General features: G+C 54.0%; 1 protein-coding gene across 1 annotated transcript in view; it reads right to left on the reverse strand.

Moving 5' to 3' along the window:
• SND1 (staphylococcal nuclease and tudor domain containing 1) overlaps positions 1–24,425 on the reverse strand; it is a 245,016-nt gene that overhangs the window by 101,942 nt on the left and 118,649 nt on the right. Inside the window, exon 15 of the mRNA XM_067469434.1 lies at positions 14,452–14,593. Coding sequence (XP_067325535.1) covers positions 14,452–14,593 — 142 coding nt within the window. The remainder of the gene's footprint in view (positions 1–14,451; positions 14,594–24,425) is intronic.

Genomic DNA, 24,425 nt, shown 5'->3' on the forward strand with positions numbered 1-24,425 from the left:
TATGATGCTGAGAGCCTAATGTTTTAATGTTAGGCCTCCGGAAACTCTGTGAAAGCATCAGTTCAACGTAGCTTACTAGCCTGATAGCTTCATGGAATAATCTTAGCCTGGAAAGTGGTACGTTTGGGATTTCTTGTATGTTGATTCATGAGGCAATTGTTTCATTGCTTGTACCGAGGACTCTAGTTTGAACTTTGCCAATAGGATTATGTCTCCTGTTTTTACCTGAAGATCTTTGGAACGATATTCTGCTTTTAACCTTAATCCTTGGAATTTTGCAATGCCCACTCTTTATTTTGACTTGGATTTTCTCCTCAATAAACTATAAAACGACAGCTCTTGTGTGGTGGTGTTCGGCAGAAAGGTGAAGCTTACTCTGAGTTGCTACATTATGACCCACACCACCAGCCTCCACAATGGCGCCAGATAGAGGCATCCAAATTGGGGTGGGTGGGGAGTAAACACTGGATTTCCCCGAGTAAGGCTTGCTTTTCCAGGGAGGAATAGAGCAATGGAGTATTTCCTTTTACAACAATGACGAAGGCGCTTAAAGAGCTCATATATTTACTTTGTCAGAATTATTACCAGCAATTATGCAAAAGGAAGGCTTTCATGTCTTGACACGGTGCGGAGTCAGAGCCCTGCCATTCCTGCCTTGCTTCCCTTTCTTTCCTTCAGCGCCTTCTAAGCAGAGGAGCGCATTGTGCTGCTTGACACTCTCGACGATGAGAGGAGACAAAATAGTTTCCTTTGTTCTACTCATGTTGACGGTGTCATTGCTTTTCCTTCGCTTTTCGTGCTCACGCCTCATAAAGTGGCAAACCCCAAGAGGGAGGTCGAACCAATGAAATTATTAGCATCCTTTACGGATTGAAAGTCACTTCGGTTTGGAAGAGAATTGTCACGTTTGGTGACATCAACGTTGGGTTCAGAAAAGGAAGGGGCAGCGGGGAGCATATTGCAAACATAGACTGGATCATGGAAGAAGAAGAAGCAGCAGAAGCAGAAGCAGCAGCAGAAGCAGGGGCAGCAGAAGAAAAGAAGCAGAAGCGGTGGGGTTCTGTGATTGTAGGTGAACTACAAATCCCGGCAACTACAACTCCCAAATGTCGAGATTCTATTTTCCCCAAACTCCAACAGTGTTCACATTTGGGCATATTGAGTTCTCGTGCCAAGTTTGGCCTGGATCCATCATTGTTTGAGTCCACAGTGCTCTCTAGATGTAGGTGAACTACAACTCCCAAACTCAAGGTCAATGCCCACCAAACTCTTCTAGTGTTTTCTGTTGGTCATGGGAGTTCTGTGTGCCAAGTTTGAGTCAATTCCATCATTGGTGGAGTTCAGAATGCTCTTTGATTGTAGGTGAACTATAAATCCCAGCAACTACAACTCCCAAATGACAAAATCATAATTTTTTTGAGTGATGGTCACTCCTTGTGTTGTGAGACGTTTTGTTGCCAAATTTGGTGTGTTTTCGTTCATTGGTTCTTTTGGTTTTAGGGTACTCATTACGCACAGAACATTTTTATATATATAGATTGGTGGGGGGGGGGGGGCAAAATACTGTTTGCTTACCGTTGAAAATTACCTAGGGCCACCTCTGCAAGCAGCATGTCCCCGCGAAGAACTGTTCAGAAAGAGACTGCAACAGGACTGGCAGCACCCCCCCCCCTTCCGTCCTACTGCCAAGTGCCTAAGTGCTGTGCCCGCAGTTCTGGATCCTAGCTGCCCCCCCCCCCCAGAGAGCAAGGAAAGGGGTCAAGAGGGGCAAGTGAGGGGGGCGCAACCAGCCAGGCGTGCAGAGATCAGAACAACAGAGGGGAAGCAGAAGACCCTGGCAGGAAAAACGAAATGCAAAGAGACAGAATGGGGGACAATGCCTGGCTCGAGAGCAGTACGTGTGAAAAAGATCTTGGAGTCCTCGTGGGGAGGAAGGGGAACATGAGCCAGGAATGGGATGTGGCGGCAAAAAAAGCCAATGGGATTTTGGCCTGCATCAAGAGGAGCCTAGTGTCTAGGTCCAGGGAAGTCCTGCTTCCCATGCTCTATTCTGCCTTGGTTAGACCACTTTGCCTGGAATATTGTGTCCAATTCTGGGCACCACAATTCAAGAGAGATATTGACTCTAAGCTGGAATGTGTCCAGAGGAAGAGGGCGACTCAAATGATCAAGGGTCTGGAGAACAAGCCCTATGAGGAGCGGCTTAAGGAGCTGGGCATGTTTAGCCTGAAGAAGAGAAGGCTGAGAGGAGATATGATAGCCATGTATAAATATGTGAGAGGAAGCCACAGGGAGGAGGGAGCAGATCAAGGGCCTGGAGAACAAGCCCTATGAGGAGCGGCTTAAGGAGCTGGGCATGTTTAGCCTGAAGGAGAGAAGGATGAGAGGAGACATGATGAAGGCCATGTATAAGTATGTGAGAGGAAGCCACAGGGACGAGGAGGGAGCAAGCTTCCTTTCTGCTTCCCTGGAGACTAGGACGCAAGGGAGCCATGGCTTCAAACTACAAGAGAGGAGATTCCATCTGAACATGAGGAAGAACTTCCTGACTGTGAGAGCCGTTTAGCAGTGGAACTCTCTGCCCCGGAGTGTGGTGGAGGCTCCTTCTTTGGAGGCTTTGAAGCAGAGGCTGGATGGCCATCTGTCGGGGGTGCTTTGAATGCAATATTCCTGCTTCTTGGCAGAATGGGGTTGGACTGGATGGCACAGGAGGTCTCTTCCAACTCTTTGATTCTATGATTCTATGAAATATGTGAGAGGAAGCCACAGGGAGGAGGAGGGAGCGAGCGTGCTTTCTGCTTCCCTGGAGAGAGACTAGGACGCAATGGGACAATGGCTTCAAACTACAAGAGAGGAGATTCCATCTGAACATGAGGAAGAACTTCCTGACTGTGAGAGCCATTCAGCAGTGGAACTCTCTGCCCCGGGGGGAGTGTGGTGGAGGCTCCTTCTTTGGAAGCTTTGAAACAGAGGCTGGATGGCCATCTGTCAGGAGTGATTTGAATGCAATATTCCTGCTTCTTGGCAGAATGGGGTTGGACTGGATGATGGCCCAGGAGGTCTCTTCCCACTCTAGGATTCTACAAGAAAGGAGATTCCATCTGAACATGAGGAAGAACTTCCTGACTGTGAGAGCTGTTCAGCAGTGGAACTCTCTGCCCCGGAGTGTGGTGGAGGCTCTTTCTTTGGAAGCTTTTGAACAGAGGCTGGATGGCCATCTGTTCAGGGTGCTTTGAATGCAATATTCCTGCTTCTTGGCAGAATGGGGTTGGACTGGATGATGGCCCAGGAGGTCTCTTCCAACTCTTTGATCCTATGATTCTATGAGGAGGAGGGGGAAGAGGAGGTGGTGGTTGTTTTGCTTCTCAAAGGGTTAGCAGAAGGGAGGCTGGATGGCCATTTGTCAGGGGTGATTTGAATGCAATATTCCTGCTTCTTGGCAGAAGGGGGTTGGACTGGATGATGGCCCAGAAGGTCCCTTCCAACTCTAGGATTCTAGGATTCTATGACCCCATGGGACGAGGCACAGGCAGCTTCCCAAATTCACCAAGGTTGCCCCAGAGCGCGATGCACCTCTAGGAAAAATCCCATCAGTGCCCGATGCCTCCACAAGCAAAGCCTTGCGCAGGGCGGGCAGGAGGGAAGCCACGCGGTTTGTGGTTGAAACCTGAGCAGTGGGAAATGCGTCCTTTCCGCACATCTGTTGACAGCAGGTGCGCACGCGAGGCAAAGGGAAGGCAGTGTTGGCTCTGCCGAGAGCCAGGGAAAGGGGGCAAGAGAGGACACCCCTCCTGCTGATGAGGCTGGCGATAGGGTCCTGCTGCAAAGACCCTTCCTCAAAGGGTAAAGCAAGCGAGGGCAGGGGCCCCTCTTCCATCCGTGGGGCCCCCTCTGCGTGGAGCAGGGAAGGGCGCTGCAGCCAGAACAAAGGCAGCCTTGGCCGCTTTGGTGCGGAGGCGCTCTCTCGCTCGCTGGCTGGCTCTCTCGCTGGCTCTACCGGCCCCCCCGTGCCGCAACAGTCAAGTGCCCGGCTCCTTCCTTAAGTGGTTTCTAACAATGCGGAGAGGCTCCGGGACGGAGAAAGCAGAGCCATCTGAGTGGAGAAGCGGCTGCAGGCAAGTGAGCAAGTTCAAAAGGCAGCCTCGCGCATGGTTTCCCGTGTCCCCCCCCCCCCGCCCTCCTCCTCCTCCTCTTGTTTGCCGGAGCCAAGTGGAGCAGAGCGGGGTGCAGTGGGGACACCCCCAAAGGAGGCAGCACCTCCACGCCACTGCCATTGGGGAAATGGCTCACCCGAGGAGGATCCCTCCCCAGTGCAAAGCCTGACGTTGTGCTACGTGTGAAAAGGCAGGGTCTGATGCGGACAGCCGAGCTGGCCCTCGGGGACCCTCTGTTTCTATAGGGTTGGGCTAATAGCTTGTAATATTGATTTGGTCTTTCTTCAATGTGTTGCGTGGCTTAACCTGAAAGTATCTGTAACAGAGACTTGGCTTTAGAAGAAACTGCAACAAGTTTATTGAAGTATAGCAGAAACTTGATGGTTTCAATGTTTCTTAACTCTTAGAGCAGTGTTTCTCATCCTTCCTAATGCCGCGACCCCTTAGTACAGTTCCTCATGTTGTGGTGACCCCCACTCATAACATTTCATTGCTACTTTATAACTGTAAGTTTGCTACTGTTATGAATCGTAATATCTTATATGCAGGATGTATTTTCAAATCCCAAATACCCAATATGCCCAAATTTGAATACTGGTGGGGTTGGGAGAGGATTGATTTTGTCATTTGGGAGCTGTAGTTGCTGGGATTTATAGTTCACCTACAATCAAAGAGGATCCTGAACTCCATCAACAATGGAATTGAACCAAACTTGGCACACAGAACTATCATGACCTAGAGAAAATACTTGGAGGATGTGATGGACATTGACCTTGAATTTTGGGAGTTGTAGTTCACCTATATCCAGAGAGCACTGTGAACTCAAACAATGATGAATCTGGACCAAACTTGGCACAAATACTCAATATGCCAAAATGTGAACACTGGAGGAGTTTGAGGAAAATAGACCTTGACATTTGAGAGGGATTTATAGTTCACCCACAATGAAATAATATTCTGAACCCCACCAACAATAGAATTGGACCAAACTTCCCACACAGAACCCCCATGACCAACAGAAAATACTATGTTTTCTGATGGTCTTTGGCGACCCCTTTGCACCCCCTCGCGACCCCCACAGGGGTCCCGACCCCCAGGTTGAGAAACACTGTCTGGGACCCATTCATATGGTTGGGGGGTCAGTGAAAGCATTGGGCCTGGCTTTGGTTGAAGACACTGGATGGGGAAGGGGGGCTGAGGGAGAAAAGCCCAGGGAAGACCCCTCCTCCAAGGGAACAAAGTACAGATACTGCTGGCCTACACCAACTGAGCCCCCCCCCCAAAAAACACATCATTGGGAGCATCTCCATCACGTAGACCAGTGGTTCTCACCCTTCCTAATGCCGTGACCCCTGAATACAGCCCCTCCTGTGGTGGTGACCCCCAACCATCACATTGTTTTCGTTGCTACTTCATCACAGTCATGTCACTACTGTTATAAATCATAATGTAAATATTAGATATGCAAGATGTATTTTCATTCACTGGACCAAACTGAGCACCAATACCCAATGCACCCACATGTAAATGCTAGTAGGGTTGGGGGAGGATTGATTTCGTAATTCGGGGGTTGTCGTTGCTGGGATTTATAGTTCATCTATAATCAAAGAGCATTCTGAACTCCACCAGCGATGGATTTGAACCCAATTTGCCGCACAGAACTCCCATGACCAACGGAAAGCACTGGAAGGGTTTGGTGGGCATTGACCTTGAGTTTGGGAGTTGTAAAGTAAAGGTAAAGGTCGTCCCCTGACATTAAGTCCAGTCATGTCTGACTCTGGGGTTTGGTGCTCATCTCCATTTCTAAGCCGAAGAGCCAGCGTTGTCCGTAGACACCTCCAAGGTCATGTGGCCACTGGCATGACTGCATGGAGCGCCGTTACCTTCCCGCCGGAGCGGTACCTATTCATCTACTTACATTTTCATGTTTTCGAACTGCTAGGTTGGCAGAAGCTAGGGCTGAGAGCGGAAGCTCACGCTGCTCCCCGGAATCGAACCTGCGACCTTTCGATCAACAAGCTCAGCAGCTCAGTGCTTTAACCCACTGCGCCACCGGGGGCTCCATTGGGACTTGTAGTTCACCTATATCCAGAGAGCACAATGGTGGATCTGGACCAAACTTGCCACAAATACTCAATATGCGCAAATGTGAACAATGGTGGAGCCTAGGGAAAATAGACCTTGACTTTTGGGAGTTGTAGTTGCTGGGATTTATAGTTCATTACAATCAAAGAACATTCTGAACTCCACCAACGATAGAATTGGCTCAAACTTGCCAAGTGGAATACCCATGACCATCAGAAAATACTGTGTTTTCTGATGGTCTTTGGAGACCCCTCTGACACCCCTTCGCGACCCCCTCAGGGGTCCCGACCCCCAGGTTGAGAAACACTGATGTAGACCCCCCTCCCAGACAATGCCCAAAGGGCAGCTGCTGCCACCAGCCTGGGCCTGTCGGGAAAGGGGGTCAGGGGTCTTAGGATCATAGAATGGGAAGGGGCCCCAAGGCCATTCATAGAATCCAAGAATCAAAGAGTTGGAAGAGACCCGGTGGGCCATCATCCAGTCCAACCCCATTCTGCCAAGAAGCAGGAATATTGCATTCAAATCACCCCTGATAGATGGCCATCCAGCCTCTGTTTAAAAGCCTCCAAAGAAGGAGCCTCCACCACACTCCCTCTGGGGCAGAGAGTTCCACTGCTGAACGGCTCTCACAGTCAGGAAGTTCTTCCTCATGTTCAGGTGGAATCTCCTCTCTTGTAGTTTGAAGCCATTGTTCCCTTGCGTCCTAGTCTCCAGGGAAACAGAAAGGAAGCTCCCTCCCTCCTCCGCCCTGTGGCTTCCTCTCACGTATTTATACATGGCTATCATATCTCCTTTCAGCCTTCTCTTCTTCAGGCTAAACATGCCCAGCTCCTTAAGCCACTCCTCATAGGGCTTGTTCTCCAGACCCATTCAGTCCTGCCCCCTTCTGCCAGGCAGGAAAGCACAACCAGAGCCACCCACAAACACATGCCCACCCATCCCGTTTAAAAATTCCCAAGGAAGGAGCGTCCACCTGACTCTGCCTCAGAGAGTTCCACTGCTGAACAGCTCTCCTTACAGTCAGGAAGTCCATGCTCGTGTTCAGGTGGCATCTCCTTCCCTTCCTGTCACCTGAAGCCTTGGCTCCATTGAGTCCTGCTTCCAGGGCAGCAGGAAACAAGCCTTACTTCCTCTTCCTCACGGGATCCCTTCCCCATGTAAACATACATGACGCTCATCACGTCTCCTCTCCGCCGTCTCTTCTATAGGATCAGCAGACTCAGGTGTGTCTGGACTGGGTGTCCAGCCTGGACCAAGACTGCCAAGGGCAGCCCAGCCTGGGAGAGAGTGGCTCACTCACCCCACCGCCCCCAAAAGAAAGAGGAATGAGGGGGGGCCTTCCCAGGGGACCGGAGGCGCCTGAGGGCCACACGAAGAGGCCCCGGGCCCCCGTTTTCCTGCAGCTTCAAGAGACACTAAAACTTGAGGGAGGCGTTTCAGGAGCGCTTTTTAATGCCTCTGTTTTAATCTTCTATATTTCGTGTTTTTATTGTTTGACTCCGGCGGTATTTGCGAACTGCCTTGGGAGAGCTCTTTGCCTGGGAAGATGGTCGGAAAACAATTACGGGGTTGATTTATGGCCAGCGCCCTGAGCCAGGGCCTGGCGGGCAGGAATGGACTCCTCCGGCCAGAGACCCACACGGTGCGGCCTGGAGGAGGAGGAGGAGGAGGAAGGGGAGGGGGCCGCGGGGGTCCTCTGGGCACCCAGACGGAAGGGGAGGAGGGCGGCCCCATAGGGAAGCAGGGAGACCCTATGCCTGATCAGTGAGAGATCCCCCAAATATGCACACAAGCCCACATTTCCAGCCTGGGACTGTATGGGGTGGAATGGGGGGCAGTTGCAGGCTCCTTGGGGCTTCAGGGCCCCCACTCCGGGGTCGCTTGAGGGAGCCCAGAGAGAGAAGGAGGGGCCCTTTGGGGCTGGGTGGGCAAGGGGGCTCTTCCTCAAAGGAGGCACGTCCTGCGGGACTGGAAGAGGAGGGGGGCACAGGGGTCCCTGGTGCTCTGGGCACCCAAACGGAAGGGGAGGAGGCCGGCCCCATAGGAAAGCAGGGAGACCCTATGCCTGATCAGTGAGGGATCCCCCAAATATGCACACAAGCCCACATTTCCAGCCTGATACTGTATGGGGGGGAGAAGGAGGGAGGGGGCTGTTGCAGGCTCTTTGGGGTTTCAGGGCCCCCACCCCGGGGTCGCTTGAGGGAGCCCGGAGAGAGAAAGAGGGTCCCTTTGGGGCTCGGTGGGCAAGGGGGCTCGCCCTACAGGCCAGGAGGAGGGCGGGGCACGGGGGTCCCTGGCGCTCTGGGCACCCAAACGGAAGGGGAGGAGGCCGGCCCCATAGGGAAGCAGGGAGACCCCATGCCTGATCAGTGAGGGATCCCCCAAATACGCACACAAGCCCACATTTCCATCCTGGGACTGTATGGGGTGGAAGGAGGGAGGGGCTGTTGCAGGCTCATTGGGGCTTCAGGGCCCCCACCCCGGGGTCGCTTGAGGGAGCCTGGAGAGAGAATGAGGGGCCCTTTGGGGCTGGGTGGGCAAGGGGGCTCTGCCTCAAAGGCGGCACACCCTGTGGGCCTGGAGAAGGAGGGGGGCACGGGGTCCCTGGCACTCTGGGCTCCCAAACGGAATGGGAGGAGGGCGCCCCATAGGGAAGCAGGGAGACCCCATGCCTGATCAGTGAGGGATCCCCCAAATATGCACACAAGCCCACATTTCCAGCCTGATACTGTATGGGGGGGGGGAGGAGGAGGGAGGGGGCTGTTGCAGGCTCTTTGGGGTTTCAGGGCCCCCACCCCGGGGTTGCTTGAGGGAGCCCAGAGAGAGAAGGAGGGGCCCTTTGGGGCTGGGTGGGCAAGGGGCCCCTCCCTGCAGACTTGGAGGAAGAGGGGGAGGGGGGCCATGGGGGTCCCTGGCCCTCTGGGCACCCAAACGGAAGGGGGGGAAGCCAGCCCCATAGGGAAGCAGGGAGACCCCATGCCTGATCAGTGAGGGATCCCCCAAATATGCACACAAGCCCACATTTCCAGCCCAAGACTGTATAGGGTGAAAGGAGGGAGGGGGCAGTTGCAGGCTCCTTGGGGCTTCAGGGCCCCCACTCCAGGGTTGCTTGAGGGAGCCCAGAGAGAGAAGGAGGGGCCCTTTGGGGCTGGGTGGGCAAGGGGCCCCTCCCTGCAGGCTTGGAGGAAGAGGGGGAGGGGGGCCATGGGGGTCCCTGGCCCTCTGGGCGCCCAAACAGAAGGGGAGGAGGGCAGCCCCATAGGGAAGCAGGGAGACCCTATGCCTGATCATTGCAGGTTCCCCTAGACCCCAAGGAAGCAGCAAGGGCCTGCTCTGCATGGGAGGATGTGGGGGGGGGGGGGGGACACAGGGGTCCCTGGCGCTCTGGGCACCCAAACGGAAGGGGAGGAGGCCAGCCCCATAAGCTGCAGGGAGGTCCTGTGCCTGATCAGTGGGGGATCCCCTAGACCTCAAGGAAGCAGAAAGGGCCTGCTCTGCATGGGAGGATGCAGGGGGGGGGCACGGGGGTCCCTGGGCACCCAAATGGAAGGGGAGGAGGGCGGCCCCATAGGAAAGCAGGGAGACCCTATGCCTGATCAGCGAGGGATCCCCCAGACCCCAAGGAAGAAGGAAGGGCCAGCTCTGCATGGGAGGATGCAGCCAGGAGGCGGAGGCGGTGGCGGCAGTGGTGGCAGCGTCTGCGGCAAAGGCCTTGCGGAGCGCAGAGCGGCAGGAGCGGCGTGCCCACCCCTTTGACAGTCCCCAATTAGCTTTAATGAGGAGCTGTAATGTACCCATAAACAGAAGACGGTGCGTGTGTGCGTGTGCACGGAAGAGAGCGGCAAGCCGGGCCCAGGCGGTGGCCGGCAGCGTGTGGCGCATCCAAGCGGGCAACAGTCCAGGAGGGAGGGAGCCCCACCTTTGAGGAAGAGCCCCCTTGCCCCCACCCAGCCCCCAAAGGGACCCTCCTTCTCTCTCCGGGCTCCCTCAAGTGACCCCGGGGTGGGGGCCCTGAAGATCCAAAGAACAGCCCCTCCCTCCTTCTGCCCCACACAGTCCCGGGATGGAAATGCGGGCTTGTGTGCATATTTGGGTGCGGAATACATCCCCAGGATAATCAATTACTCAAATTAACATTGCCAGGCAGCCCAGGCTAAATATAGCAGGACGGGAGCTGGCCCGCGGGGGGGGGGGGGGGGGGGCTGGAGGGGGGGGAGGCCCCACGGGGGCCGGCCTGGCTCTCCTTCCAGGCAAAGGTTGGCAGCCCAGGCGAGCCGGAGCAGGACCGAGATTTCCCCCGGAGACAGGAAACTCTAGAGTGGGGGGGACTCATGCCAAGCGCAAGCCCTGCCCCCCCCCCCCCCCCGCCCTCCGCGCTCTCCGGCCGGCCAAGCCACCGGTCCGTCCGATGGACTTTCTCCACTCCGGCTATTTATAGCGCGGGCTGTGCAGCGCAATTTGTATAATTGATTACTTCCCTGATTTATTACGTTTCCAACACATCTATTTCCCTGTCCCAAATCCTTCTGGGTGGCGCTTGAGATCTCGAGAGAGCGAGCGAGCGAGCGAGCGAGGCCGTCCGTCTCTCTCCGTTCCCCACAGCCCAGGACTCCCCCCACCGCGTCCCACCCCCAATTGGGAGAATGGGGGTCTCCCCCAGAGAAGGACGCATCACATCCTGCCCTTCCTCCTCCTCCTCCTCCTCCTCCTCGTCCTCGTCTTCCTTTGGCAGCTGTTCCTGGCGCTTGCCCTTCTGCGGTGGCATGGCTTATTTATTTTTTAACATAAGTGGGAGTTTTAGTGCTTATTAAAATTTCAGAATATCAGAGGCTCCGAAACGCAGAGTCTCGTTTCCTTGTCTTCTGCCACTGACTTTAGGGCTGGTTAATTATAAATAAGACCTGCCGGGAATGAGGTTCCGTCTTACATGGAGAACGCCTGGAGAGTCAGCGAGGGGGGGTCTCTGGGGGGGGGCAAGGGGGATCTCAGCCCCCCCCCTCACACCTCCCCAGACAAGGCCGCCTCCCCCACGGCTGCCGCCAATGAGATCCAAGATAGAAGAGGAGACTTTTGAAAACTCAGGGAAAACTCCCAAGCTCATTTATTAGGAAAGAGAGAAAGACATCCTGATCCATGAAATGAAAGGAATGTTTTCCTTTCGTTTCGTGAGACAGGAAAAGCTTTATATGAGACGGGGAAAGGATTCTGGCTCAGTCTAGTCAGCATTGGAGTTTCATGCTGTCTTGTTTCCAAGTGGATTTCTAGTTCAATGTCACCCCCCCCCCCCGCCACCATGCCCTCCCCAGACACGGCCGCCTCCTCCACGGCTGCCGCCCGAGGACAGAGCAGGGAAAGGCCATTCCAGCAGAGCAGGGGGGTCCCGGAAGGGCCCGTGCCTTGCGTGGCTCTGCAAGGAAGAAGCACAACTGTGCAGTCAGGAAAAGCAGCTCTTAATAGTTCAGCCTGTGATTGTGTCTGGTTGTGGCTTTCCTGGCCCTGAGCTTTCAAGTCCTGGCCTTGTTGAAAGGCCCGAGGTTTCTACTGAATGGAGTGCTTCTCCTGTAGATGCCGAAGGGCACATTCCTGAGAGGGGCCCGCGGGAGTCTTTCTCTGGGGAACTCTCTTCTGAGGATGAATCGTCAGGGGCAGAAGTTAATGGGATACAAGATAGAAGAGGAGACTTTTAAGGGGAAACTCCCAAGCCTAGAGAAGACAATTATGCTGGGGAAAGTAGAAGGAAAAAGGAAGAGGGGCCGACCAAGGGCAAGATGGATGGATGGCATCCTTGAAGTGACTGGACTGACCTTGAAGGAGCTGGGGGTGGTGATGGCTTACAGGGAGCTCTGGCGTGGGCTGGTCCATGAGGTCACGAAGGGTCGGAGACGACTGAACGAATGAACAACAACACACCCAAGCTCATTTATTAGAAAAGAGAGAAAAGACATCCTGATCCATGAAATGAAAGGAATGTTTTCCTTTCGTTTCATGAGACAGGAAAAGCTTTATATGAGACGGGGAAAGGAGACTAGGATATGGAAGAATGGCTTCAAACTACAAGAAAGGAGATTCCATCTGAACACGAGGAAGAACTTCCTGACTGTGAGAGCCGTTCAGCAGTGGAACTCTCTGCCCCGGAGGGAGTGTGGTGGAGGCTCCTTCTTAGGAGGCTTTTACACAGCAGCTGGGTGGCCATCTGTCGGGGGTGATTTGAATGCAATATTCCTGCTTCTTGGCAGAATGGGGTTGGACTGGATGGCCCAGGAGGTCTCTTCCAACTCTACGATTCTATTATTCTGGCTCAGTCTAGTCCACATTGGAGTTTCATGCTGTGTTTTTCTGGATTTTGCATCCTTGGATCTTGTATTTTTACCTTTGTACCTTTGAACTATACTCTTTTTACCATGTTTACTGCTTTGCTTACATACATCCTTCAATAAACTGCTTGCTGATTTTATTGAACTGGAGTGGCTATTAAGTACAGAGCTGTTCCTACTCTGGGATACAACAGGAGACCCTACAAGGCCAGGGACCCCTGCCCCTCTCCTTTCTGCCCCCATCCCCATCCAGCACCCCCTGAACCAAGGTGGGGGGTCAACAGCCCTAGGCCAGTCCAGTTTTTGAACTCAACAGGTTATGGGCCCAGTCAAGCTCAAGCAGAGAGCTTTGAAATGGTAGAACAGAAGTTCGCTGAAGCTCTAGGTGCTCTTACTGCCTATTCCAGGGAAAACCAGCTGATTCCTCATCCATCTAAAACGCAGACGTGTGCTTTTCACCTTAAAACAGACAAGTATCTCAAGCTCTGAGGATTATTACCTGGGAAGGAATCCCACTGGAGCATTGCAACACACCCAAATACCTGGGAGTCACCCTGGACCGTGCTCTGACCTACAAGAAGCACTGCCTGGATATCAAGCAAAATGTGGGTCTATGGCTCGTCAGAAGGCATGGGAAAACTTTCCTAACAGAACTGTGGGAGTTGAAGTCCAAAACACCTGGAGGGTCAAAGTTTGCCCATGCCTACTCTGCAGGGAAAAAGTACAGCCGTGCAGCCAGGAAAAGCAGACCCCACAAGTCCAGGAGCCCCTGACTCGTGCCTTTCTGCCCCATCCCCACCCAGCAACCCCTGAACCAAGGGGAAGGGTCACAAGCCCCAGGCCAGTCCAGTTTTTGAACCCAACAGGTTATGGGCCCAGTCAAGCTCAAGCTCAAGTTTGAAATGGTTGAACAGAAGCTCTCTGAAGCTTTAGGTGCTCTTACTGCCTATTCCAGGGAAAACCAGCTGATTCCTCATCCATCTAAAACGCAGATGTGTGCTTTTCACTTTAAGAACAGACAAGTATCTCGAGCTCTGAGGATTATGACCTGGGAAGAAATCTCACTGGAGCATTGCAACACACCCAAATAAACGGGAGTCACCCTAGATCGTGCTCTGACCTACAAGAAGCACTGCCTGGATATCAAGCAAAAAGTGGGTCTACGGCTCTACAGAAGGCATGGGGAAACTTTCCTAACAGAATTGTGGGAGTTGGAAGTCCAAAATATCTGGCCAAAGTCTGCCCCAGGGAAAAAGCACAGCCGTACAGCCAGGAAAAGCAGGCCCCACAAGTCCAGGAGCCCCTGACTCTCGCCTTTCTGCCCCCATCCCCACCCAAGAGGGAGGGTCACAAGCCCCACTCCACCCCAGCTTTTGACCCAACAGGTTATGGGCCCAGTCTCCTTCTCACGCACACAGTGGATGCCGGCTGGGTCCACAGGGACGGAGAGAGCCTGGCGTTCCTGTCCTTTCAGCCAAGAAGGTTATGGGCCCCACAGCGCTCCCCATGGCGGACCAAACACCCACTCACAGCACCCCACTGCCAGAGCAGTAGCCCAGGAAGTCCCTTTGGCTGTGGCTGCCTCTCCCCTCTCACGGACACATACCCCGGACCCATAGCTGGCTGGGTCCACAGGGACGGAGAGAGCAATGGCCTGGCCTTCCACCTAGTCCGTGGCGTCCTTTCAGCCAAGAAGGTTATGGGCCCCACAGAGCTCCCCATGGTGGCCCACACACCCACATGCCAGAGCAATGGCCCAGGAAGCCCCTTTGGCTGTGGCTGCCTCTCCCCCCTCACAGACACATACCCCGGACCCATAGGCGGTGAGGACGGCTGCCCCACGCAGACCCCCTGCCCCATAGCCCCCCCCCTCCCCACGGCCCCCGGCGGAGGCTGACCTGCGAGCAGGAAGGTGATGAGGCAGGTCTCCTTGGGCAGGTAGAGCTTGAGGCGGGAGCCGCTGAAGACGTACTCCACCACCGCCTCCGAGCGCCCGGCCCGCTGCAGGAAGGGCAGGAACTGCTTGGACTTCTGGGTGTCCTGCAAAGGGAGGGAGGGGGGAACAGGTGAGTGGACAGGTGAGTGGACACGGGGCAAAGGGCAAGGCGCCCTAACGTCACTGTTTCTGCTAAACGAGGAGGAGGGCGTTGGGGGGCTTGAAGGGACATCACTGGCTGCGTCACATCTCAACAGCCTTCCTCATGTGCAATCCCTCTGGGTGGGGGCGGCCTGGCTGCAAAGACCCCCCCCCCCCCCCGCCCCAGGCAGCAAGAGAGGCCCATGCCCCGCCCACCCGCAGACCCTCGTATTGTGCAAGAGAGTCATGGGGGGGGGGGGGGGCTCCCAGAGCTCCCATCTGCCTCGTCCTCCCCGAACAGATGTGCTGTTGTCAAGAAGTTAATGCAAACACATGGAGACACAATCTGCATTGGAGGGGGGGAAGGGGAGGGGGGGTCTTCTTGCTTCCCTCAACTATTAACCACTTAAGCCTAACATATGCAAATGCAGAACAGAAATAACTAAGGAAGGCTACTAATTGGAGCAATCAGAACGGGTGTCATGGCTTGATTAGCATCAGAGGTGGGAGGGCTGGGGGGGGGGGGGTCTGTCATTTCGGAGGGGGGGTCTCTGCAGAAGCAGCAAGGCCAGAATGCAGGACCTTCGGCCACAACAGGCACCAAACTGGACCAAGGCCTTGAAGGAATGGCTCACCTTCTTGAGCCCCTTTTGCCAGGTGGTCAAACCCTTGTGCCAGCAGGACTGCTGACCGACAGATTAGCAGTTCGAATCTAGAGGAAAGCGGGTTGAGCTCCATATGTCAGCTCCAGCTCCCCATGTGGGGACATGAGAGAAGCCTCCCACAAGGATGGTCAAACATCAAAACATCCAGGCAACGTCCAACCCTTGTGCCAGCAGGACTGCTGACCCACAGTCTAGCGGTTCGAATCCAGGGGAGAGCGGGTTGAGCTCCCTATGTCAGCTCCAGCTCCCCATGTGGGGACATGAGAGAAGCCTCCCACAAGGATGGTCAAACATCAAAACATCCAGGCAACGTCCAACCCTTGTGCCAGCAGGACTGCTGACCAACAGATTAGCGGTTCGAATCTAGGGGAGAGTGGGTTGAGCTCCCTATGTCAGCTCCAGCTCCCCATGCAGGGGCATGAGAGAAGCCTCCCACAAGGATGGTCAAACATCAAAACATCCAGGCAACGTCCAACCCTTGTGCCAGAAGGACTGTTGGCCCACAGACTAGCGGTTCCAATCCAGGGGAGAGTGGGTTGAGCTCCCTATGTCAGCTCCAGCTCCCCATGCGGGGACATGACAGAAGCCTCCCACAAGGATGGTCAAACACCAAAACATCTGGGCAACATCCCCTAGGCAATGTCCTTGCAGATGGCCAATTCTCTCACACCAGAAGTGACTTGTAGTTTCTCAAGTCAGCGCCAGAATGCAGGACCTCCGGCCACAACAGGCAGCAAACTGGACCAAGGCCTTGAGGGAATGGCTCACCTCCATGAGCCCCTTTTGTCAGGTGGTCAAACCCTTGTGCCAGTAGGACTGCTGACCAACATATTAGCGGTTCGAATCCAAGGGAGAGGGGGTTGAGCTCCCTATGTCAGCTCCAGCTCCCCATGCAGGGGCATGAGAGAAGCCTCCCCCAAGGATGGTCAAACATCAAAACATCCAGGCAACGTCCAACCCTTGTGCCAGCAGGACTGCTGACCCACAGATCAGCAGTTCGAATCCAAGGATGAGCAGGTTGAGCTCCCTATGTCAGCTCCAGCTCCCCATGCGGGGACATGAGAGAAGCCTCCCACAAGGATGGTCAAACATCAAAACATCTGGGCAACGTTCCCTGGGCAATGTCCTTGCAGACGGCCAATTCTCTCACACCAGAAGCGACTTGTAGTTTCTCAAGTCACCCGACACCAAAAAATGACCCAAAAAACCCTCCACGGGGCCAATGATTTGTCCCTTCATTTGTCATCTAGGGCCAAACACACACACCCCAAATTCCCCATAGCAGTGGGTGGGAGGCCTCAGAAAAGGGAAATATGCTGTCTAGGAGCCCAATGGAGTTGCCTTATTTCTCTGGAGGCTTCAAAGCAGAGGCTAAATGGTTATCTGTCAGGAGAGCTTGAATTGTGTCTTGCTGTCTGGATGACAACTATGAGAGGTCTGGGCTTGGCTCTCCAGCTGGAATGACCAGCAGTGGTCAGGTGGCCAAGTGGGCCGCAGCGCTGAAGGTCAGGGGCCACCCCCTGAGGCTCTCCCTCATTCCTGGACCCCTTCTTCCAGGGAGGGGGGGAGTGAGGGGGGGGGTCCCTCATCAACATTAGGCCAGGAAGCAGGGATGGCGGCCTTGTTCTCCCGTGAATCCTCCTCCCCAGCATTCATTATCTCCAAATGGAAAGGAAATTATGCATAAACAGAGGGAAGAGAAGAAGCAGAACCATAACTCTACTTTCATATGTGAAGCTTGGCCAATTATGCAAAATTATGCAAAGGCTCTCTCTGCAGAGGGGGGGGGGGGCGGGAGCCACACTCTCCCTCCCCCCCCCCCCCCCACATCCGGCCAAGGCGGCTCCGGCAAACCTCATTTAATGGACGGCAAAGCATTTAAAGCGGGAAGTGAGCGGGCACAGATTTGTCTTACACGAGGAGTTGAATTATTTAGGAAATTACTCCAGAACAGGATTACACGCCTGGAAGCAGAGCGGGAAGAGCCAGGAAGAAGGGCAGGCGGGCACAGGCTCTGCTCCTCCTCCCTTTCTTTCTTCCTTCTTTCCTTCTTTCCTTCCATCCATCCATCCATCCCGGAAGGGGCCCATCTCCCCCCCCCCCCCCGGCAGGCCCTTGGAAGTGTCTCCACTGCAAGTCCCTTTCCTGCTGGAGCAACGCATTTACTCAGGAGCCTCCAAGCATTAGGCTGGGATTGGACCCCCTCCCCACGGAGCCAGTCTACAATCACTCAGCTGGGGGGCGGGATAGCAGGGCCTCCTCCTCGTGTGCACCTTTGCATGGCTGAGACGCTCTCGGGTGGCTGAATGAGGAGCCACAAGGAACTCCCCTGTGGAGGGCAGGACATGGAAGTGGGGGGAGGACTAGGGGTCTGCTGCTATGCCAGGCCAGAGGGGAAGGCCACTGGTCCAAGCCATGGGATGGCCGCCCGGGCCACCCACCAATGCCTCGGACAGGGTGTTGTGGCTGAGATGTTCTCTGATGATGAAGATGATGGGATTCAGATTCCTGGCTCTTTTTCTGTGCCTCAGATCTCTGGGCATGCTTCTAGGTCTTTTTCTGAGGCCACAGACAGTGCAGAGTCAACCCTGCGGTTCTCAGAAAAAAAGAATTTTAATGAAGGAGATAGCGAACAGGTGGGGAGGCATTTGCGTCCTTCCCACGCTGATACTGAGAGTACAGAAAGCCTTGACAGTGACCTGACCCGGCAAGCTCGTCTTGATTTGCGGGTCAGGCGGAGTTTTCGCCTGGCCAGCAGACGAGAAGCCAGCTCGGGGAAAGGTCATCGCAATGCTTTCATGTTGGTGAAAGCATAATGTTTTCATGTTAGAAAGGTATTTGGGCTTCTTGCAAACTAAGAGAAAGCGTCAGTTCAACGTAGCTTATTAGCCTGAAAGTTTCATGGAGTAGCCTGGAAAGCAGCACGCTTGGGATTTCTTGCATTGTGATTCTTGGGGCAATTGTTTCATTGCTTGTACCTTGGACTCTGGTTTGAACTTTGCCTATAGGATTGTGCCTCTTGTTTTTACCTGAAGATCTTTGAAACTATATCCTGCATTTAACCTAAATCTTTTGGAACTTTACAATACTTATTCTTTATTTTGACTTGGATTTTTCACTTGGATTTTTCCCTCAGTAAAACTACAGCTCTTGTGTGGTGGTGTTTGGAAGCAAGGTGAAGCTTACTCTGAGTTGCAACACAGGGGCCCACAAGGGCCAGGCCATGTGCCAGGAAGGGGGGGGGGAGCGGGAGAGCTGTGCATGCTTCCCTGGGCGGGGGGGGGGGCACTGGGAGGACTGAGGGTGCCCTCCTTTCGGGCAAGTCAGGGTGGGCTGAAGGACCCTTCTTAATTTTATTATTATTATTATTATTATTATTATTATTATTATTATTATTATTATTTACTCTATTTCTATCCCGCCTTTCCCGACCCCGAAGGGGACTCAAGGTGGCTTTCGACATAGGCAATAATTCAACACCTTAAACACAATACATAAACAGACTCTCGCTCATCCAGCCTTAGCTCATCCAGCGTTCCGTATCATCCAATGGAACCACCCGCCCGGATCCACAGCTGTTTCAATACAATGTGATATTTTGGTGCTAAATTTGTAAATACAGCAATTACTACGTAACATTACTGTGTATTGAACTGCTTTTTCTCTCCATTTGTTGTAAAACGTGATGTTTTGATGCTTAGTTTGTAAAATCGTAGCATAATTTGGCCTTTAATAGGCTTTTCCTTAATCCCTCCTTATTATCCAGCATTTCCACTTATCCAACGTTCTGCTGGCCTGTTTGTGTTGGAGAAACGAGACTCTCCTGGATCTCCAATAAACAATTAAATAAACAATTAAATTAAAAAATTAACGACAAGATTAGAAAACATTATAACGTTTAAAACATTACAATTAATACTATAAATTACTACTACAATGACTATCCGCAATCAAAGTCCGGGCCATTCCGGAAGTTATTGCACATAACTCCAAATCCATCGACTGCACTCTATGATTCCCCAGAAGCTTGATCCCAAAACCACGCTTTCACTCACTTTCTGAAGGTCAGGAAAGAGGGGGTGATCTAATATCGCTGGGGAGGGAGTTCCACAACTGAGGGAGGGGCCACCACTGAGAAGGAAGGGACCCCCTCTCTCGTTCCCACCAGACGAAGGAGGTGGGACCGAGAGCAGGGAATCCGCGGACAATCTTAAACTCCGAGGTGGTTCATAGGGGGAGATACCTTCTGAGAGGTAAGCGGGGTCTCCTCCGACCCTAGAATTCCAGGGGACAGAGGGGGGGGGGGCTGCAGAGTGTGGGTGTCCCTGAAGGCAACCCAAGAATGTGGCAGAGGGGGGACTGCACTGGTGGGAAGGCAGGCTCCCAACCCATGGAGTTAGCACGGAGGAACGGACGGACCTTGTTTCTGAGGGTCCTCTCCTGGGAGAAGGCCAGTGATTGTGCCATTCGTCAGCCAAGGGGACCAAGAGAGGCTCGTCAGGGGGGGCCCTTGGAGTGGGTTTGGCCAGAACCCCCCCCCCTCCCCCAATGTACACCCCCCCCCCCTTGGGCTCCTTCTGATCTAATATCACTGGGGAGGGAGTTCCACAACTGAGGGAGGGGCCACCACTGAGAAGGAAGGGACCCCCTCTCTCGTTCCCACCAGACGTGCCTGCGAAGGAGGCGGACCGAGAGCAGGACCTCTCTGGACGATCTTAACCTCCGAGGTGGTTCATAGGGGGAGATACCTTCAGAGAGGTAAGCGGGGTCTCCTCCAACCCTAGCATTCCAGGGGACAGAAGCCCCCCCCCCCCCCGCGCAGAGTGTGGGCGTCCCTGAAGGCAACCCAAGGATGTGGCGGAGGGGGGGGGGGGCATTGTGCTGGTGGGAAGGCAGGCTCCCAACCCATGGAGTTGGCGGGGAGGAACAGACGGACCTTGTTTCTGAGGGTCCTCTCCTGGGAGAAGGCCAGTGATTGTGCCATTCGTCAGCCAAGGGGACCAAGAGAGGCTCGTCAGGGGGGCCCCTTGGAGTGGGTTTGGCCAGAACCTCCCCCCCTCCCCCAATGTGCACCCCCTCTAGGGCTCCTTCTGATCTAATATCACTGGGGAGGGAGTTCCACAGCTGAGGGAGGGGCCACCACTGAGAAGGAAGGCCCCCCCTCTCTCGTTCCCACCAGAAATGCCTGCGAAGGAGGCGGACCGAGAGCAGGACCTCTCTGGACGATCTTAACCTCCGAGGTGGTTCATAGGGGGAGATACCTTCTGAGAGGTAAGAGGGGTCTCCTCCGACCCTAGCATTCCAGGGGACAGAGGGCCCCCCCTGCAGAGTGTGGGTGTCCCTGAAGGCAACCCAAGGATGTGGCGGGGGGGGGGGGGGGCTTTACATCCTTGGGCAGGCTCCCAACCCATGGAGCTAGCGGGGAGGACTGGACGGACCTTGTTTCTGAAGGTCATCTCCTGAGAGAAGGGCAGTGCTTGTGCCATTCCTCCCCCAAGGGGCCCACAAGAGGCTCGTCAGAAGGGCCCCTTGGAGTGGGTTTGGCCAGAACCTCCCCCCCTCCCAGGCAGAGCCTCCCCCCTCCCACCAATGTGCACCCCCCCCCCCTTGGGCTCCTTCTCACCAGCCCTCCTTCAGGGGAAGCAGTTCTGCCTCCAGTCTTAAATGGCTTTAATATGCTTTTAAGCTGTTTAAATTATTCCTCACTGCTCTGAATTTTTAAATTGTTTTAAATTGATTTCATTTGTACGCTGCGTTGGGACCTGGCGACAGAGCGACCTGCCTGTAAATACTTCAAGAAAGGCGCCGCCAGATGAGAGCGCACCTCCCTTGGCCCAGGCGCTGGATCCGGACCAAGGCCGGCACTCTCTCAGGCCCAGCATCCCACTATGCCCGCTCTGCGAAGCCCGCCAGGCATCAAGGCAGCACCACCGGCCTCTCCCCCAAGTCCTCCCCACCATGGGGGGGGGGGAGGACCCCCATGAGGACCTTCTCCTGGAAGAGCAGAGGTGCCCCCCTTCGGCAAGCTTGAGAACTTTCCCTTAGTTTATAAAAGTCTTGTCTCCTATCTTCATTCTCATTAACTTCTGCACCTGACAGAAGACAGTTCCTCAGAGAAAAACTTCCCTGGGCCCCTTTCAGGAATTTGGCCTTCAGAATCTACAGGAGAAGCACTCTCTGCAAGGCCAGAACCAGGCCTTTCACTTGACAAATGAATGCGATTATCTTGCTTCTTGACAGAATGGGGTTGGACTGGATGATGGCCCAAGAGATCTCTTCCAACTCTAGGATTCTATAGTTCTAACTCAGGCCCAGGAAAATCATCGTTCCCATTGACACAATCTCAGACTGACCTACAGCACTCGGTCCCAATATCCACTGCAGACACTCCGGTCCCGTTCTACGAAGCCCACCAGCCGGACACCATGGCAGCACCACCGGCCTCTCCCCCAAGTCCTCCCCACTGTGAATCTATTCAGGACCCCCCTGAGGGCCTTCTCCTGGAAAAGCAGAGGTGCCCCCCTTCGGCGAGCTTGAGAACTTTCCCTTAGTTTACAAAAGTCTTGTCTTCTATCTTCAGTCTCATTAACTTCTACACCTGACAAATCATCCTCAGAAGACAGTTCCTCAGAGAAAAGCTCTCGTGAACCCCTTTCAGGAATTTGGCCTTCAGAATCTACAGGAGAAGCGCTCTCCACAAGGCCAGAACCAGGCCTTTCACTTGACAAATGATGCAATTTTCCTGCTTCTTGGCAGAATGGGGTTGAACTGGATGATGGCCCAAGAGGTCTCTTCCAACTCTAGAATTCTGTGGTTCTAACTCAGGCCCAGGCAAATCATCATCCCCATTGACATCAGACACAACCCCAGCCTGAACTACAACACTCAGTCCCAGCATCCCACTGCAGCCGCTCCGGTCCCGCTCTGTGAAGCCCACCAGCTGGACATCACGACAGCACCGCTGACCTCTCTCCCAAGTCCTTCCCACCATGAATCTATTCAGGACCCCCCTGAGGGCCTTCTCCTGGAAGAGCAGAGGTGCCCCACTTCGGCAAGCTTGAGAACTTTCCCTTAGTTTATAAAAGTCTTGTCTCCTATCTTCATTCTCATTAACTTCTGCACCTGACAGAAGACAGTTCCTCAGAGAAAAACTTCCCTGGGCCCCTTTCAGGAATTTGGCCTTCAGAATCTACAGGAAAAGCGCTCTCCGCAAGGACAGAACCAAGCCTTTCACTTGACAACTGAATGTGATTTCCCTGCTTCTTGGCAGAATGGGGTTGGACTGGATGATGGCCCACAAGGTCTCTTCGAGCTCTAGGATTCTGTGATTCTAGCTCAGGCCCAGGAAAATCATCACAACCATTGACATCAGACACAACCCCAGGCTGAACTACAACACCCGGTCCCAGCATCCCACTGCAGCCGCTCCGGTCCCACTCTGTGAAGCCCACCAGCTGGACATCACGACAGCACCGCTGACCTCTCTCCCAAGTCCTTCCCACCATGAATCTATTCAGGACCCCCCCCCCCCATGAGGGCCTTCTCCTGGAAGAGCAGAGGTGCCCCCCTTCGGCAAGCTTGAGAACTTTCCCTTAGTTTACAAAAGTCTTGTCTTCTATCTTCATTCTCATTAACTTCTACACCTGACAAATCTTCCTCAGAAGACAGTTCCTCAGAGAAAGGCTGCCATGAGCCCCTTTCAGGAATTTGGCCTTCAGAATCTACAGGAAAAGCACTCTCCGCAAGGCCAGAACCAAGCCTTTCACTTGACAAATGAATGTGATTGTCCTGCTTCTTGGCAGAATGGGGTTGGACTGGATGATGGCCCACAAGATCTCTTCCAACTCTAGGTTTCTATGATTGTAGCTCAGGCCCAGGAAAATCATCATCCGTATTGGCACCAGACACAACCCCAGCCTGAACTACAACACTCAGTCCCAGCATCCCACTGCAGCCGCTCCGGTCCCGCTCTGTGAAGCCCACCGGCTGGACATCATGACAGCACCGCTGACCTCTCTCCCAAGTCCTTCCCACCATGAATCTATTCAGGACCCCCCTGAGGGCCTTCTCCTGGAAGAGCAGAGGTGCCCCCCTTCGGCAAGCTTGAGAACTTTCCCTTAGTTTATAAAAGTCTTGTCTCCTATCTTCATTCTCATTAACTTCTGCACCTGACAGAAGACAGTTCCTCAGAGAAAAGCTTCCCTGGGCCCCTTTCAGGAATTTGGCCTTCAGAATCTACAGGAAAAGCGCTCTCCGCAAGGCCAGAACCAGGCCTTTCACTTGACAAATGAATGTGATTTCCCTGCTTCTTGGCAGAATGGGGTTGGACTGGATGGCTCACGAGGTCTCTTCCAACTCTAGGATTCTATGATTCTAACTCAGGCCCAGGAAAATCATCATCCCCATTGACATCAGACACAACCCCAGCCTGAACTACAACACTCAGTCCCAGCATCCCACTGCAGCCGCTCCGGTCCCGCTCTGTGAAGCCCACCAGCTGGACATCAAGACAGCACCGCTGACCTCTCTCCCAAGTCCTTCCCACCATGATTCTATTCAGGACCCCCCCCCCCACCCGAGGGCCTTCTCCTGGAAGAGCAGAGGTGCCCCCCTTCGGCAAGCTTGAGAACTTTCCCTTAGTTTATAAAAGTCTTGTCTCCTATCTTCATTCTCATTAACTTCTGCACCTGACAGAAGACAGTTCCTCAGAGAAAAACTTCCCTGGGCCCCTTTCAGGAATTTGGCCTTCAGAATCTACAGGAAAAGCGCTCTCCGCAAGGCCAGAACCAGGCCTTTCACGACAAATGAATGCAATTGTCCTGCTTCTTGTCAGAATGGGGTTGGACTGGATGATGGCCCACAAGGTCTCTTCGAGCTCTAGGATTCTATAGTTCTAGCTCAGGCCCAGGAAAATCATCACAACCATTGACATCAGACACAACCCCAGGCTGAACTACAACACCCGGTCCCAGCATCCCACTGCAGCCGCTCCGGTCCCGCTCTGCGAAGCCCGCCAGTCAGGCATCAAGGCAGCACCACCGGCCTCTCCTTGAAGGTCTCCCCACCGTGAATCTATTCAGGATCCCCATGAGGGCCTTCTCCTGGAAGAGCAGAGGTGCCCCCCTTCGGC

Source organism: Anolis sagrei, chromosome 5 (genome assembly GCF_037176765.1).
Source record: "Anolis sagrei isolate rAnoSag1 chromosome 5, rAnoSag1.mat, whole genome shotgun sequence".
NCBI lineage: Eukaryota > Metazoa > Chordata > Lepidosauria > Squamata > Dactyloidae > Anolis > Anolis sagrei.